This window comes from Harpia harpyja, chromosome 6 (genome assembly GCF_026419915.1).
Source record: "Harpia harpyja isolate bHarHar1 chromosome 6, bHarHar1 primary haplotype, whole genome shotgun sequence".
Lineage (NCBI taxonomy): Eukaryota > Metazoa > Chordata > Aves > Accipitriformes > Accipitridae > Harpia > Harpia harpyja.
In genome coordinates this window covers 66,674,512-66,689,889 of record NC_068945.1, presented here as the reverse complement: position 1 = coordinate 66,689,889, position 15,378 = coordinate 66,674,512, and the positions used below count along the sequence as shown (strand labels likewise).

The following is a 15,378-nucleotide window of genomic DNA, read 5'->3' as shown; positions in this document are numbered from 1 at the left end:
AGCTGCGGGTCTGGCACCTTCATTAGGGCTGCAAGTGCAGGGGGAGGTCAGGAATCCGAACGCTTCCTCCCTTCCCTCCTTTTCGGGATCAGAACACCTTTCCCCAGCCCGTAGCTCCCGTAGGATGCGGGGCTCCCTCCCAGTGCCATACTGGTGCGCACCAGCCGGAGCTCGGGGCGGGGCGGGGCGGAGGGGGGTGAAGAAGGGGTGTTGCGCCCGCCGCCCGCCGCCAGGGGGCGGTACAATGGCGGCGCTGCCGCAGCGCGCTCGGCGCCCATTGGCCGAGCGAGGCGTGTGCCACCGGGCGGGCGGTTGTGCGCAGGCGCGGCCGCCGTGCAGGGCGGCCCTTCCCGGCTGCCTTAGCGGCCGGCTCATGGCGGCGGCGCGGTGACGGGTGAGCGGCGGGCGGTGGGCCCCGGCCGGCCGCGTCTGCCCGGGTCTGCCCGGGGGGACCGCCCCGGGCTCCGGGGGGGTGTGGGGAGGCAGGGCGGAGCTGGAGGCAGGCGGCTGTCCCCCCTCAGCGGCCTCGGTCGTGCGGCTGCTCCCATCGGAAGAGTCTAGGCCCGTGTGGAGAGTGGGGGGGCGGTCAGGGCCCCTCAGCCCCCGCTGCGCGGCCTGTCTGCATCCCGGGCCTCGGCCCCCTCCGTCCGCCCGGGGGACGGAAATAACAGCCCGCTTTTTCTGTCGGCGTGGTTACAGGTCCTCTGCTTTGCTTTCTTGTGCCCCCCCCCCCCCCCCCGGCTGTGGTGCACCCCCTCCCCTCCAGGCGTTGAGGCAGAAAGTCTCTTTCCCGCCATGGCAGCACCCTCCCCGTATCCATACGCGTAGCCTAACCTACCCCAAGTGCATCATATCTGCCTCAGAACAGCTGCGCTCCTAGTGCGTAAACTTCACTCCCCTGTGGCAGGTGGGAATTCTTGTAGCGCCTTGTCCTCATCCTGTTCCCATAGGTGTTACGGCGTTCCCCTATACGTTTCATTCCCTATACCCGTATGTGTAATAATCTCCAATGAATGCAACTTCCTCCATTTTCTTGCAGTGAACTCTGTTTTGCCGAGCCCTGGTTGTTTCATATATTTCACTGCAGGATTAAATTGTTGGTTTTTTAAAAATTTTTTTTGCTGAGCTTGCTGCCTTCTGGAGTGGTAATATAGTTGCTGTCTGCTGCATCTGAGACTTTTTCCACAGGTTTTAATGCATATAAGTTATATCTATAGCAACAGTAATGTGCTATGTGTCAGGCCAGTTCCCTCAAATATAAGTATCTGTCAAATCTGTGGGATCAAGATCTTGCTGATAAGTCTATAAGCTTTTGCTGCAGACCATTAATCAGTCATGTTTGATCCTGCAGAAAATTAAGAAGTTAAAGTTTTGGGGTGAAGATACTGTAATCCAGGCCTATCAGACACTAAACAGTGAGCTTACAGGTTGTTCCACAGGTGATAGGCCTCTCATTACATTCAAATTTTCTCTTGTTCCGTTCATGTCAGATGTGTATCAGACAATGTGATGCATTTCATGTCATTTTATTGATGTTACCTAGCTAATTTTATATATGTGTGTGTGTGTTGTGTGTGTATGCATGTAAAAGCTCTATGTATTTGAGAGGCCTTTAACTGTCATGGAAATAGTTAATAATACTCTGGTAAGTATATTTAGTATAAGAAAGGTATTCCTTTACAGTGATGCAAGAAATAGTGAAATTTAAGAAGGTGATTGGAATGTTGATATGTTTGTGTGGATAGTTTTTAAGGTCAGCAGAGACAATAATTCCTTTGTGTTTAATTCAGAAGTCTTGAGGCTTGTGTGATACATAATGTTGAATTTCTTTGTGAACCTCAAAATACCAGTGTGGACTATAGCGTAACTTCTTCAAAGCCTGAAATGATTGGTATCTAATGCTACAAATGTAATTTTAGGAAGTTTCCAACACCTGTTAACACTTGAATAGTATTCATTACCTTTAAAACAGTTACTTTTTTACAGCCTTACTGTAGTCATGTGTATCTGCTACTAGCCATAAAAATATTACTACTTTGAATTTTCTCTGGCTTTGGAAAAGAGAGATATAAAAATAAGGTGTACAAATGTATACAAACTAGTAGCAAATAAGCCCTGGACATCGGTTTGTTATGTCATCTGGATTTTTTCTTTTGTCTTTTAGTTTTAAATTGAAGAGAAAATGTCACTTTACGATGACTTGGGAGTTGAGACCAGCGATTCTAAAACAGAAGGCTGGTCCAAAAATTTCAAACTACTACAGTCTCAATTGCAGGTGAAGAAAGCAGCTCTCACACAAGCAAAGGTATAGTCCCTTTGTATTTTTGCTTTCTATTATTCAAAGTTCTTTTGTGCTCAGAGCACTGAGGAAAGTTTGTGACCTTAGAATACCAATGTGGGGTAATTTTGCTGAGATTTGTCTGAGTTTATAGCAAGGAGTGTAGCAGAATTGAGGGGGGGAAGCGAGATGCATGTTTCTTGAAGTCTGTTAGAGGGAGTCTTGCAAAATTAAAGTTGAATGAAGAACTGATGTGTGTGCTGCAAACCTCAGATCTTTAACTAGCAGAACCAAAAGCTGATCCTCAAATCTAACTTTAAAGATAATGAGATTAAGCTCTTTTTTTTAAGTAATTAAGCATCATACTGTGATAGGTAGTTGACAGTACTGGCTGTTGGTCATTCTTGGCATTTTGCATCAGTTGTTATTTACATGTTTGCATCATTTTATGCTTGCTATTTGAAAGGCTTTCGGTACTAAAGCGCAAATCGTCGTGCACTAGAAATTTTTGCAGAAAGTATTTCTGGTGTATGTGAAAGGGAGGAGTGCAAGCTAATTCCTTGAGCTTAAACTGTGACAGAGCCATTTTCTCTTTTTATTGCTACAGTATTTCACCCTTTTTTATTTTTTAAGCAGTGTTGATATTTTGGTTCAGGCAGGGCACATGTTCTTTGTGGTGTATAGGTTCTAGAGTGAGATGACTTAATTTAAAAAGTAGTGGGATAGATACCGAACACTTAAGTAGGCACAGCATTTTTTTTTTCCCTGGAATTACTCCCGATTTATGCTTCTAAAATTGGGGGCAGGATTTAGTTGATATTTGGAGCAACCTGCATGAATGAAATCTAAATGGCTACCGTATTAGATATATTCTTTGTCTATGTAACTGATATGCAGTGTGTGCGCAGAGTAATGGAAGAATAGAATAGGATTAGAAAATTCGGAGCTCAGAATAGATTAGTACATTTTATCAGATCATAAAATGTGAAGAACAGTAGATCTTTGGAATAAGACTGAGCGCCTTCTTAAAAAAACCCACTTGGTTCAAACTCGTCTGAATTTTTAATGTGTGTTTCTGGTCCTAGTCCAAACCATGGACCATTCACGTACCACTATATGTTCTAGTACATGCACAAGCAAAATCTGATCTCGCTTGTTTAAAAAAAGGAAGGTAGGCACTGGTTTCACTGAAGCGTTCTTTGAAATATTGCATCAGTCTGTATTTGTGTAGCAGCTCTTTAACCGTAGTTGGCAAGCATTTGTCTCAGAACCGAGTAGCCTTTGCCACCCCTAAAACATAACATAAACTTAGTTATCCATGTCTGGGTTTATTAGAAATGTTGAGAATTACTGTATGTTGATAAACTGAAGAGAAATGATATATTGAGCTTTGCACAGTGAAGAATTTGAGACTGTGGTTTTCATCCTTTTCTAAAAAAAATTGGAAATACCAGCTGCAAGTATGTAAAGAAAGCTGCATTTTAGAAAACTGTTTTGTTGTCTTTTTAGACATTTTGTGTTTTGTTGATTTTTTCAGAGTCAGAGAACAAAACAAACAACAGTCCTTGCTCCAGTGATTGACCTGAAACGAGGTAGCTCTTCTGATGAGAGACAGATTGTGGACACACCACCTCATGTAGCAGCTGGGTTAAAGGTAAGACCAAGGCAGCTAAGAAGGCCAGCTGTTAACAAATGTTTTAGAATTGGAATTCTTTGACTGCAGTCTGTATTTTTATTTTTTCATCATCTTTCCTAGTGGTGAAAGAAGTGATCATTTTCTGAAATTCATTTTCTCTGCTCAGAGGTTCTTTAATTAACGAACGTTTCAACTTTATACAGACTTCCATGTGAGACAACATGGAATTACCAAGGTTGATGTGCAGTTAAAATAAAACAGTGTTCCTAGCGTATTTCTCCTGGACAGTTGCAAAGTACTTTGCAAGACAGCAATTTGGTCAGGTAAATAATGAATGTAATTGTAATTGCACCAGTGTTGGAACTGGACCTGTATAACAATCAACTTAAAAATAAAAGAAAAGCCTTGTAACCTTTTAAAATTGATTTCTCCTGGTAAGGAATCAAAAGAAGCTTTCTGCCTGAAACTTTTTCAAAGGTGATGGTTCTGAAATAGTTCTTTCAGATGAGAAAAGAACAGTATGTACACATCTGAGAGGCAGATGATGAAAAAGACTGATGAGATTGTGTGGGAGGACCCCTTGCAGATGCAAGACACCATAATACTTCTAATAATGAATTAACGGGTTTTGAAAAATTCTTGTCCATGTTGATTTGCTGCTGCATTGTTTTTGGCAAGGGGTGTGGGTGGGGGTGATTCTTTTTTCATGGAAAAATTTGAGACAGTGAGAGAGTGGGTGAAATGTTAGTTTTTAAGTAAAGTGAAGATTTCTTTAGTATTGGTGGGATTAGGATATTACCTGCCATTACCTGTCAGGAGCCGAGTGTTGTGTTGTTGGGAGTAAGAAGGAAGCATTAAACTCTTAGTGTCCAACTGGATGTTGTTTTCAGATGTCAGCTGAAAAAATGCCTTTTTCTTTTTTGAGGATCCTGTACCTAGTGGTTTTTCTGCGGGAGATGTGTTGATTCCTTTGGCGGATGAGTATGATCCCATGTTCCCAAATGACTATGAAAAAGTAGTAAAACGTCAAAGAGAGGAACGACAGAGGCAGCGTGAGCTGGAGAGGCAAAAAGAGATTGAAGAAAGAGAAAAGTAAGGCTTTTGTTTAAACTAATGACATTGACAATTATATAAAGAATAGACACATTGGTTTGTTTAGTTTTATCCCTCTAAACAGTTTCAGGGAAATTCTTAAAGGTTTTGTGAAGAATACTGTATCCTTGTAGAAACAAGCGCAGTGTTTTAATTAATAGGTTTTAATGCTCTTGCAAAAATCACCTAACAGTGCAAAAAATTATAAGATTTATCATGTTTACAGCCTCTTTGGCTGAAAGATGCGTCAAGTTTTTCTACATTTACTTTATTTCAATAGTAGCAGCAGTAGTGGAGTACTTCATGCATTATTATCAGACTTTGACCTTGCAGATACTATAGAGTACTTGTTGTCACTATAACCCAACTACAGAAATACCTTTCGACACTCAAAGATAAACCATCCTTTCTGCTTTTAAATACTCCAAACTGATACATGACTGCATTTCGGTTTTAAAGATGTAGCTAGCACAGCCTTTGAGAGGCATAGTTATGTTTTCTTTTTTAATGTTCTGCATTCACTTTAAGTGAGTTAACTGTGTATTTATTACTCTCTTGTCTCTGAACAAAAGAAAATACTACTTATTTTTTATTACCTTCATGCCCTTTCCCTGGAATAAGAAATCTCTCTAATCATATTAAAGAAGTTGAATGCAGATTCAATGTCCTATTGAAATAGGTGGTAAAACACCAGCCAGCCAGGCACTAAGATTAAATTTGCTTATTTTAAGTGAAATTAATAGCCAACTTCATCATGGTATGAATCATCTAAAGTCTGTGGAATTACAAGAGGGGTATTCTATTGCTCTGTTTAGATTGTGGAAATTAATTAATATTTCTAGTCATCTGGACTTCTCTGTCTTCTCTCACTTATATCTTCATTGTGCTGGTGGAGGAGGAATGCCTGAGGCTCTGTTGTACTTTAACTAGCATGCAAGATCTCAGAAATCTGAGCTGTCATTTCCACAGCTTCAGCATTGATTGCTATTTAGTTGTGCTTGTAACTTGTATGTGGGCCAAGAGGGTAGTCTTTATCTATAAAATTAGAGAGAGGAAGTGAAAAATATGTAATACATTCTGTTTTGAAATTGGGGAAACAATCTCAGCCAAACCTGTATCAGATGTATGCTTTGTGATAACCTGGGTGTTTGAATAGAGTATACATTTGTTTTAAATTCAGAGTGTAGGGATTCAGAAATTTTGTCTGGTTCCATAGTAGTGTTGTTTTTAGCATCTTGTGGCACAGTTTTGATGGCTGTGCTGGGAATGAGATCTGTTTTATGCCCCAAGGTGTGCTCTTAAGTTTTTGGGAAAAATACTTTTTGTTTTTCTAAAGTATTAAAATGAGTAATTTTGTGATCACAATAAATAACAGTTGAAGTGCAAACAGTTCTTGAAGCATTTCTCAGCTAAATGTTAAAAGTTTTGATAGACTTGCCTGCATCTTATTTTAGTTGCCAAGCTAGCTTCTCAATAATCTGATGATTTAAGTGTGATGATTTTTTTTAAATTGACCAAGTCAAGGATATTACTCTGTATAGCCTGTGATGGTGAATTTAAAAGGGATTCTGTTCAAAGCAGGGTGATTAATGTCTCTGTTACCTTCCCGTTGATTCTATCCAATACCTCTTCCATTGTAGTTATTCAGTCACTGTAGTCAGTTTGCTCTAGATATATTCACATGCTTCCTCATTTCCATACATTCTCCTTGGCTGACTTGCAAGCGGAAAATGATCTTGCTTTGGATCATCTTATATTTTACAAAAAATACTCTATGAGGATAAAAGCAAAGAAACAGAAAGTAAAGGTGTTCGCTTACACCTTCATGGAAAACATTATAAAGTGCCAATTAGAGTGTAGCAGTATAAGTCACACTGCAAAGGTGATATTGCAAATTAAAGCAAAGTGTTAACTTTGATGGTTTCTTATCCTAACTTACTGTGTCTCCTAGAAGACGTAAAGACAGACATGAAGCCAGTGGGTTTTCAAGAAGACCAGATCCAGATTCTGATGAAGATGAAGATTATGAAAGGGAGAGACGAAAAAGAAGTAAGGGAGCTTTTTATTTTCTTTGATGGGGAAAGAGAAGAAAAAGGGGGGGGAATTTACAATCCTGTTCTCATTTCATGGATTCTGTATTTCTCTGTTCTCAGCTGAGAAGTGTACTATTATTTCCGAGCCTTTAGAATAAACCTAGCATTTTATTACATCATAACTGTTGTAATGCAGAAGACTTCTTTCTGCAGAGGCAGATGGCAGCTGCATTATTTGTGGAAGGACCTCTTTTTACATTAGTTTGTAGATACCTGTTTTAAGCTTCTGCGTGATGTAAGTTCCGGGAAAAGGCTGAGGCATGAGATAAAATCAGGCTATGAGAATCACTGTTGAGTTTTCACTATAAAAGCTTACCATTCCTGCATTTGTTATTTGAATGCCCTTAGAACTAGTTGGCAAAACGTGCATTTGGGTGACAAGATATGTCTTTGCATAAAGAAAACTAAACTTTATTCTCTTTCAGCAACAAACTTACAGTAAATAATTTGGGTTGTTTTTTATTTTAGAAAAGAAAAGTTCTGATGGGACATTGGAAATATTTGCTCTGCTTTGGAAGTTTGGGACTACGTTAGAATATTGCCTATTAAAATACGGAAGGGGCTTTGTACTTTACTCTCATGAAAGTGTAGTTAATCCTGAACAGACTGTCTTCTTTGTTTGGCTTAATCGAGCAGTTTTAGAACTGAAGATTTGTTTCACTGCAGTCTTTAATTTTGAAATCCTACGAAACATGTTTGCTAGACGCCATATGTAGTACATCACTGCAGTTTGCTGTTGTCTGCCTTGATGTGCCTTTCATTAATTTCTAGTTTACCACTATTGAAACTTCTCAAACTGCTCTCTTGCTACTTTTCTGTTGATAGTGATATATGTTAAGAACTGGCTGGTAAGGAGCCCACAGCTGTATTAAGATTCAGTGAAGCTATTCCGAGCAGCAGAACCTAATCATATGAATGTGTTGTCTTCCATTTTGCTCATAGGTATGGGAGGAGCTGCCATTGCACCACCCACTTCTCTTGTTGAGAAGGACAAAGAACGTAAGTAAACCAAAATCTTGTTCTCTAAAACCTAGCAGTGGTATTTATTTCTCACTCAACCTTCTCTTCAGTTAAGTCATCCTGCTGCTCTTCCCATAAGATTCTTTTTGGCAGAAGAACTTGTACTAGTTCTTTGTTGATGACGGGGAAGCTGTGGGGAACCTGCGATACTACTGTGCTTCACATCTTGGTTCTAGAGGATTCTTTCTGTATTGCTAGAGAAGTGGTTTGGCAAGCTGGTCTGTTATAACCGTGTTCAGTTACTCATTTCTGATGTGAAAGAAGAAATGTTGCAGACTGATTTCTCTGGGTAGACTAGAAACCTCCACAGCATGGAGAGGGAATTTGCCCATTACCCTTTGCTTTAGGAGGTACTTTATGAATATCTTTCCTGAAGGGGTTATGCACTACAGACAATTTTGTAAGTTTTTGAGGGATACAGTATTTGCTAAAGAGGGATGTGTGCACTAGTGTTTCCCTCCATGAAGATAGCTTGAAGATTGCAGTTGTCCACCAGATGGCATAGTCTTGCTACAAGAACAAAACTGTTCCCTTTTTTTGCATGTCTAATTGTTTTAAATTTTTAAATTAAAATAAGGAACAGTATGTTGTGTATGTTAAAAAGTAATAAGAAAAAAGAATCTTATGCATGCAAACTTTCCTTTGGGAGTCCTGATTTTATTTATGAGAAGATTCAAATTAAAAAAATGAAGCTTGGCGTAGTAAGTGGATGATATAATACTGAAAGCATTTGAAGTGTGTAAACATTAAAAACAGAAAGAGATTGTTTTGAGTAAATAATTAAGAGCAATTGAGCGATGTCAAGGAAAAGTAAATATAGGCTGGAAATGGTAGAAATATCCTGAGGGGGAGAGCTTTTAAAATGTGACATGACCTCACAAGGAAACCTTTGTATGGCTTGTTACTTGATGCTCAAAGCTAGGCTGGAAAAAACTGAGAAAATATTGCTGTAGCAGAACTCCCATAGTTCAGTCCATCTGCTGCTTAAATAGGGATTTTTTTTCCTCATATGACATTCCCAAACTTCACATCTGACATTTTATTTGGTGAGATAAAAGTAGTAGTTCAAAAGAAAACAATCTAAAATGAAGTCGGTCTAAAAGTCCGTAAGTACATTCAAAAGTGTGTTCTGCATATTTCCTTTAGTATTCTGTAGGGGTTTTTTTACATTTTTCCCATTTGACTTGTCAGTGGAAGATAGTTTAATAATCTAATCAGTATGATTGAGATATCTATGTATAGATATAGAGATACATATATCTTCATCCCCCAGGAAAAGTTACAGTTCAAAAACTGCCAGTGAGATCTCTTAAAATTGTATAAATACTTTGCTTTGAGTTGCATTCATTCTTTTTAATAGACTCATTTCTCTTTTGTGTAAACGTACAGTATACTTTTCTTTAGTCCTCAGGCCCCAAGCTGCATGCATTGATCCATTTTTGTCATAATTCTGTTCCTGATGAATGGGGCATTTAAGTTTTCTTGCCCTCTGTCTGGGTAAACTCATTGTTGTGCCCATGGCCTCTTAATGCTTCTTTTCTCCATTTGATAAGAGGTTAATAAATGCATTGTAGACCCGCAGATACAAACTCATTGTATATCCTATGAGGAAAACCCAGAATAACTCAACTCAGATCTTATTTCTGAGCGAGAGATGAGGGGATGTTAAAGCAGCATGTGTTTCGTGGATGAAAAGTTGGACATGAGCAGGCAGTGTGCACTCGCAGCCCAGAAAGCCAACCGTACCCTGGGCTTCATCAAAAGAAGTGTGGCCAGCAGGTCAAGGGAGGGGATTCTGCCCCTTTACTCTGCTCTGGTGAGACCCCACCTGCAGTACTGCATCCAGCTCTGGGGCCCTCAGCACAGGAAAGACATGGACCTGTTGCAGCGGGTCCAGAGAAGGACCACAAAAATGATCAGGGGGCTGGAGCACCTCTGCTATGAGAACAAGCTGAGAGAGTTGGGGTTGTTCAGCCTGGAGAAGAGAAGGCTCCAGGGAGACCTTATAGCAGCCTTCCAGTACCTAAAGGGGGCATACAAGAAAGCTGGGGACAAACTTTCTAGCAGGGCCTGTTGCAATAGGACAAGGGGTAATGGTTTTAAAGTAAAAGAGGGTAGATGTAGACTAGATATAAGGAGGAAATTTTTTATAATGTGGGTGCTGAAACACTGGCACAGGTTACCCAGAGAGGTGGTAGATGCCCCATCTCTGGAAACATTCAAGGTCAGGTTGGACGGGGCTCTGAGCAACTTGATCTACTTGTCTACTTGAGCAGATGTCCCTGCTCGTTGCAGGGGAGTTGGACTAGATGACCTTTAAAGGTCTGTTCTAACCCAAACTATTCTATGATTCATGTGTAAAGGAAACATTCTTCTGATTTGGATTTATGTGATAGACTTTTTTTTGTAATTTGTTAGTATAAAAGCAGAAAAAAGTACAACTTGCAGATGAAGAGCTGTCTGTAAATGAGTTAGATTGAAGGCATAGTACTCTAGTGTTCATAACAAGTAGGTAGTTCATGCAAAGTATTTTACTGAAAAAGCAAATGCCTCTGTTTTCTTCAGCTGTAGCATCATTTCCATTTGAAGAGGAGTCAAGACCGCGGGCACCATCTTCCAAAGCAGCTATTCCTCCTCCAGTGTATGATGAGCCAGAAAGACCTCGTTCCCCCACAGGACCTAGCAACTCTTTCCTTGCTAACATGGGGTAAATGATTGACTTATGCACATTTTGTGGAAAAAAGGCATTAGAAGGTGGTGGAAACCAAAAGTTAAAATAGTTTGTCAGTAGAGAAGAACACAACCCATTGCATGTATGTGGTTAGTCTGAGTGCATGTCGTTCTAACTGCCAGGATACAGAAAAAGCAGTGGATTTACTCGATTGAGAGAAATGTGTTTGAGGTGGTTGCATTCAATGCAGTGCTTTTAAGCGAGTTCTGAAGCCACATTCCAGTATAAAGTGTTTATGGCTGGTACAAGCCAAGCTAATGTAGTATACAGGAAAACACAGATGGCATGTTAGTTCCTCTAGGTTTCTTTTCCAGCTTTGTCTTAAATTTGTTACATACGAGTGGGCAAGTCATTTCAGCTCTGCTTTGTTTGTTTGTTCAAAAATTCAAAGCATATTTGCATGAATGTGGCAGCTGTGGCTGCAAATCTGTCCATTTACTTTTCTGCCTTGGATTAGCATTGTGTGTAATGCTTGTGTTACTACTGTGGCAACAAAGAGAAGTTGAATTTATAGTTAAAAACAGCTTAGAGACCTCATTTGAAAGGTGTAGTGGTTAGCTATGGCCCTCTTATCAATCACATCAGGTGTTGTGGAAATGCAGACTCAGTGGAGTCAGACCTGTATCCAGGAGGAACACAGACATAAAAGTGTAGTTTATTATGTTATTACACTACATTTCCATTTTGGAGACAATTTTTCATGCAGTTTTTTTTATGGAAACGCGCTTTTTTTTTTTTTTTTAACATTGTCCAGAAAAAGGATAACCAAACTCAGTACTGTTGGACCAGTTTATGCATTGTTACCATCTCTGGTTAGCAATGCTCTGGGACCTTCACTTCACTGAAGGAAGTGCTAAAAATATAACCTAACCTGTCTTACTTTGTCCACACAATTGGCTGCTGTTTATCCTGTGACTTAAGTGTTTTAACCTTTCGGCATTATATAACCAGACTTTTTGGGCTTTTTTGATATGTCTCTGTATGTTTCATATAGTATGCTTAGAAAATAGTCATGTAGTCACCGATCCTGCATTTTCTGTGTAATGTTATATGCCCATTGGTAAAATGGGCGTGACTGAGCGTAGAATATTCACTGTGGTGTCAACTACTATACCATGGCATATCTTTTGTGTCTCGGCCTATGTAGCTATGGTCTCCAAAGAAATGTCAACACGTGTAGGTATGTTTTGATTCTATCTATTCATTTAGTGGGAATTTCAAAACCTGTCAGTGGCGATGCTTTTTGTAAGGTACATACAAAAAAAGGGTACCTTTAAATAGGTTGGGAACTTTATTGCCTCAATATGGTCTTGAAAATTCAGAAAGGTGAGGCATGTTGAAATTAATACTGAGGATATCCAGCTTTGTTATAGGAAGGGCTAGCAAAGCCGTGTGTTCAGGAACTTATGCCAGCTTTGAACTAGTAGATAGTGGAATGTGATCTCATGTGGAAAGTAAATATTCTACATCTGCCTTTTCTCTCAAGCTTTTGATACCAGCCACTGACAAAGACAAGAAACTGGACTAAATAGATCTTGCTCTAACCTGTTTGTGATTTACTGTCAGCAACCTGATCTACTGAAAGATGTCCCTGCCCATCTAGCCAGACTAGCTGGTCTTTAAAGGTCTCTTCCAACCCAAACCATTCTATAGAGTGTACGATTCTGACTTGCACTGCTAATGGAAGTTGAGTTCTGTTTGTAAAAGTATGAACAATTTTATTTAGTCAACTTCTCTGACAACTTTTATCTGTAATTTAGGGGTAACACTTTTCATATTCACAGGGTGCTGCGAAATGGCTAGGTTGTGAAGTCATATAGAAGCTCTTAAGTTTTCAGTCTCTGTGTAATGAGATTTTAGGAGCTGGAGTATTTGAGCATTCAGGAGAAATGCAATGTTAATGTTTTGTGTAAGAAACCTTTACTAACTGATGTTTTTTCTTTTTGCAGAGGGACAGTAGCTCATAAAATCATGCAGAAGTATGGTTTCAGAGAGGGCCAGGGGCTGGGAAAGCATGAACAGGGGCTGAGCACAGCACTGTCAGTAGAGAAAACGAGCAAGAGGGGTGGCAAGATCATTGTTGGTGATTCTGCAGAGAAAGGTAATTTTGTCCTACACCAATAAGTTTGCGAAACACAGTCAGGGAAAAATAATAGTTCAGGCTCTGTGGAAGCTCCTGGATTTTTTGTTTACTACCTGTCCTTGCAGAAAATGGAATTGGAAGAATGACTTGTGTTCCTTCTTGTGGAAATTTATCTTTTTTATCTTTTTTTTAAAGTTGTCCTCTATTAACTATTTTAGCTCATCCTCCCCTTCCCCATCAGTTGTCCTCCTTTAGTGTTTGGAAGCCTGTTCTCTTAAAGGGGTGATCCAGCTCTCCTTCTGCTGGCTTTCTCCCTATCGTGTGCTTTAGATACTGCTCTCATTTCCCTGCTGTTGCCTGATCTAGAGACAATACCTAGGCTTACTAGAACAGCACCTCTGCCTGAGCACAAGTATTGGCAGTCAGGAGATCTGATTTTTAGTTCTTAGGGGATGTTATAGAATTCTGAAGTTATGGATGATTTCCCTCAAAGAAATAGTATGTTGTCAGTGTTCTGTCTTAATTCACATTCTGTAGCAGTGATTTTTCTGCTTATTGTCCTTCCAAATAGCTATGAGTTCTGAATTCCTCGCCAATATGAAACTACATTTTGTGGCTTTTATTCCATTGTTTGATAACAGTAAGATTCTGATAAAAGCCCCCATATAAGGTTTAAATGAGCTTTAATCTTAAATTATTCTGTGATTCACTGTTTTATCTTCATAGCAGAAACGGGCAAGAAAGCGGATTCTAACCCCTTGACTGAGATACTGAAATGCCCAACTAAAGTGGTCTTACTAAGGGTAAGTTGGGAGTAAGGGAACATGTCTTGGTATTTGCAGCATATGTGACTGGTTGAAATGTTTAAACCTGTGTTCCTGTTACAATGACTCTATACAGTTCAAAAGGTTCTGGCCTGCAACTACATGGTGCTTTGTGTTGTGGAGAAAATATGTGTCTTCCTGAGATGCAAGTTGTGACTGTAAATCAACACTGCTTTAGATTATACAATTACCTTGTCTTAGTACTAGGGAACTGTCTCCTCCTGTGGCTCTTAACTGGTAAACAGAAGCTTAAAGTATTCATGGTCACAGTTGCATGCATCTGTGATTTGTCTACATAATCATCTGTACACACTACATCCAGTGAGTTGGGTTTATTCTTTTAACTTTCAGAACATGGTAGGTGCTGGGGAGGTGGATGAAGATCTAGAAGTTGAAACTAAGGAGGAATGCGAGAAATATGGCAAGGTTGGGAAATGTGTCATCTTTGAGGTAAGAGATAATCTGTCTCTCTTTGTGGTTGCTCTGAAAGCAAATTGGGCACTTGTCCCTCACAACTGGCTTGTTACTGCCTTAGAGAAGGGACATAGATTAGAAGATCTCGCAGGGTCCTGTATTTTCCGTATCTGTGAGATACAAACTTCTAATGTCAAAAACTGCGCAAAAATCTCTGGGTATTGTGCTTTTGGAACCCTTTTATTGTGTTCTTTTCACTATTTTTGTGAAGAACAGCAATTTAAAATAGTATTTATGCTACTGTTCTAATTACTTCTGGTTTGGGGGGGTGGGGGTTGTTTTATTTCAGATTCCTGGTGCCCCTGATGATGAAGCTGTAAGAATATTTTTAGAGTTTGAACGGGTTGAATCTGCCATCAAAGGTAGGGTACTATATTGTGTCCTGTGAACCTCAGCGTTAACTTCTGTAGAGAGATTAAACAGTCTCACTGGTTAGACTGTTCAACTAAAGAAATGTTTATTTTATTGAATTGCTGCTTGCTGACCTGTTCTTGGTTTCAATTCCAGCTGTTGTGGATCTAAATGGAAGATACTTTGGAGGCAGAGTTGTGAAGGCTTGTTTCTACAACCTGGACAAGTTCAGAGTACTGGATCTGGCAGAGCAAGTTTGATTTTAAAAATCTAGCTCGAGGTGTCCCTGTTTTGGCAATCATGTTTTCAGCAGTAGGCTGGGAATAAAGAAGAGAAAAGTAGCTTTCCTAGCAAACTGGAAACAAGCCTCATTGAATGGATTTTTCGCATTCGTTGTGACTTACATTTTTTTGTAATATAAAGCCCTTTGAAAGTAAGATTCACGTCTGTGTGTTTTTGAATTGCACAATTCTGCTTACTGCTCTGGGGATCCTGGTTTTTTTTGAGCTTTCAGATGACTGTTCTTTTGAAAACCCACTGCTGAGGAGATGCTTTGTCTGTATTCCTGCTTTCCTTGTTCTGGTGCTTCATCGTGGAGTCCCTGCGCTGCATCCACAATAAGTGGGAAGCTTTGGAAAAGGACTATGTGCTATCATACTTCTCTTCCCTGATGGTATCTCTCAGAGTTACAGCCTTGCTCTCGTAAGTCCTCCGTCTGTGCGCGCCAGAGTGATTTGGGGTCCTTGGACAGTTGGCAGCTAGTTTGTTCTCTCCTGACTCCAGGACAATGCTTTCT

General features: G+C 40.0%; 1 protein-coding gene across 4 annotated transcripts; it reads left to right on the top strand.

Moving 5' to 3' along the window:
* Positions 1-281: 281 nt before the first annotated feature.
* On the top strand, positions 282-15,019 carry RBM17 (RNA binding motif protein 17). Of its 4 annotated transcripts, none has more exons than XM_052790245.1 (12): positions 282-394; positions 2,165-2,305; positions 3,816-3,932; positions 4,840-5,006; positions 6,958-7,055; positions 8,042-8,098; positions 10,685-10,826; positions 12,800-12,951; positions 13,660-13,736; positions 14,109-14,207; positions 14,521-14,593; positions 14,739-15,019. In XM_052790245.1, the coding sequence occupies exons 2-12, from the start codon at positions 2,183-2,185 to the stop codon at positions 14,840-14,842; spliced, it is 1,209 nt and encodes a 402-aa protein (XP_052646205.1). In that variant the 5' UTR covers positions 282-394; positions 2,165-2,182; the 3' UTR covers positions 14,843-15,019. The 4 variants fall into 4 exon arrangements, with proteins under 4 accessions (XP_052646205.1, XP_052646207.1, XP_052646206.1 ...); XM_052790247.1 differs by lacking the exon at positions 282-394 and adding an exon at positions 767-907 and having other exon boundaries at positions 6,961-7,055; XM_052790246.1 differs by lacking the exon at positions 282-394 and adding an exon at positions 767-907 and having other exon boundaries at positions 13,663-13,736.
* Positions 15,020-15,378: the final 359 nt, after the last annotated feature.

Coding starts and splice junctions, on each gene's coding strand:
- RBM17 (XM_052790245.1), top strand. CDS start 2,183: ATGTCACTTTACGATGACTTGGGAGTTGAGACCAGCGATTCTAAAACA. Junction 2,306..3,815: donor CAGCTCTCACACAAGCAAAG/GTATAGTCCCTT, acceptor TGATTTTTTCAG/AGTCAGAGAACAAAACAAAC. Junction 3,933..4,839: donor ATGTAGCAGCTGGGTTAAAG/GTAAGACCAAGG, acceptor TTCTTTTTTGAG/GATCCTGTACCTAGTGGTTT.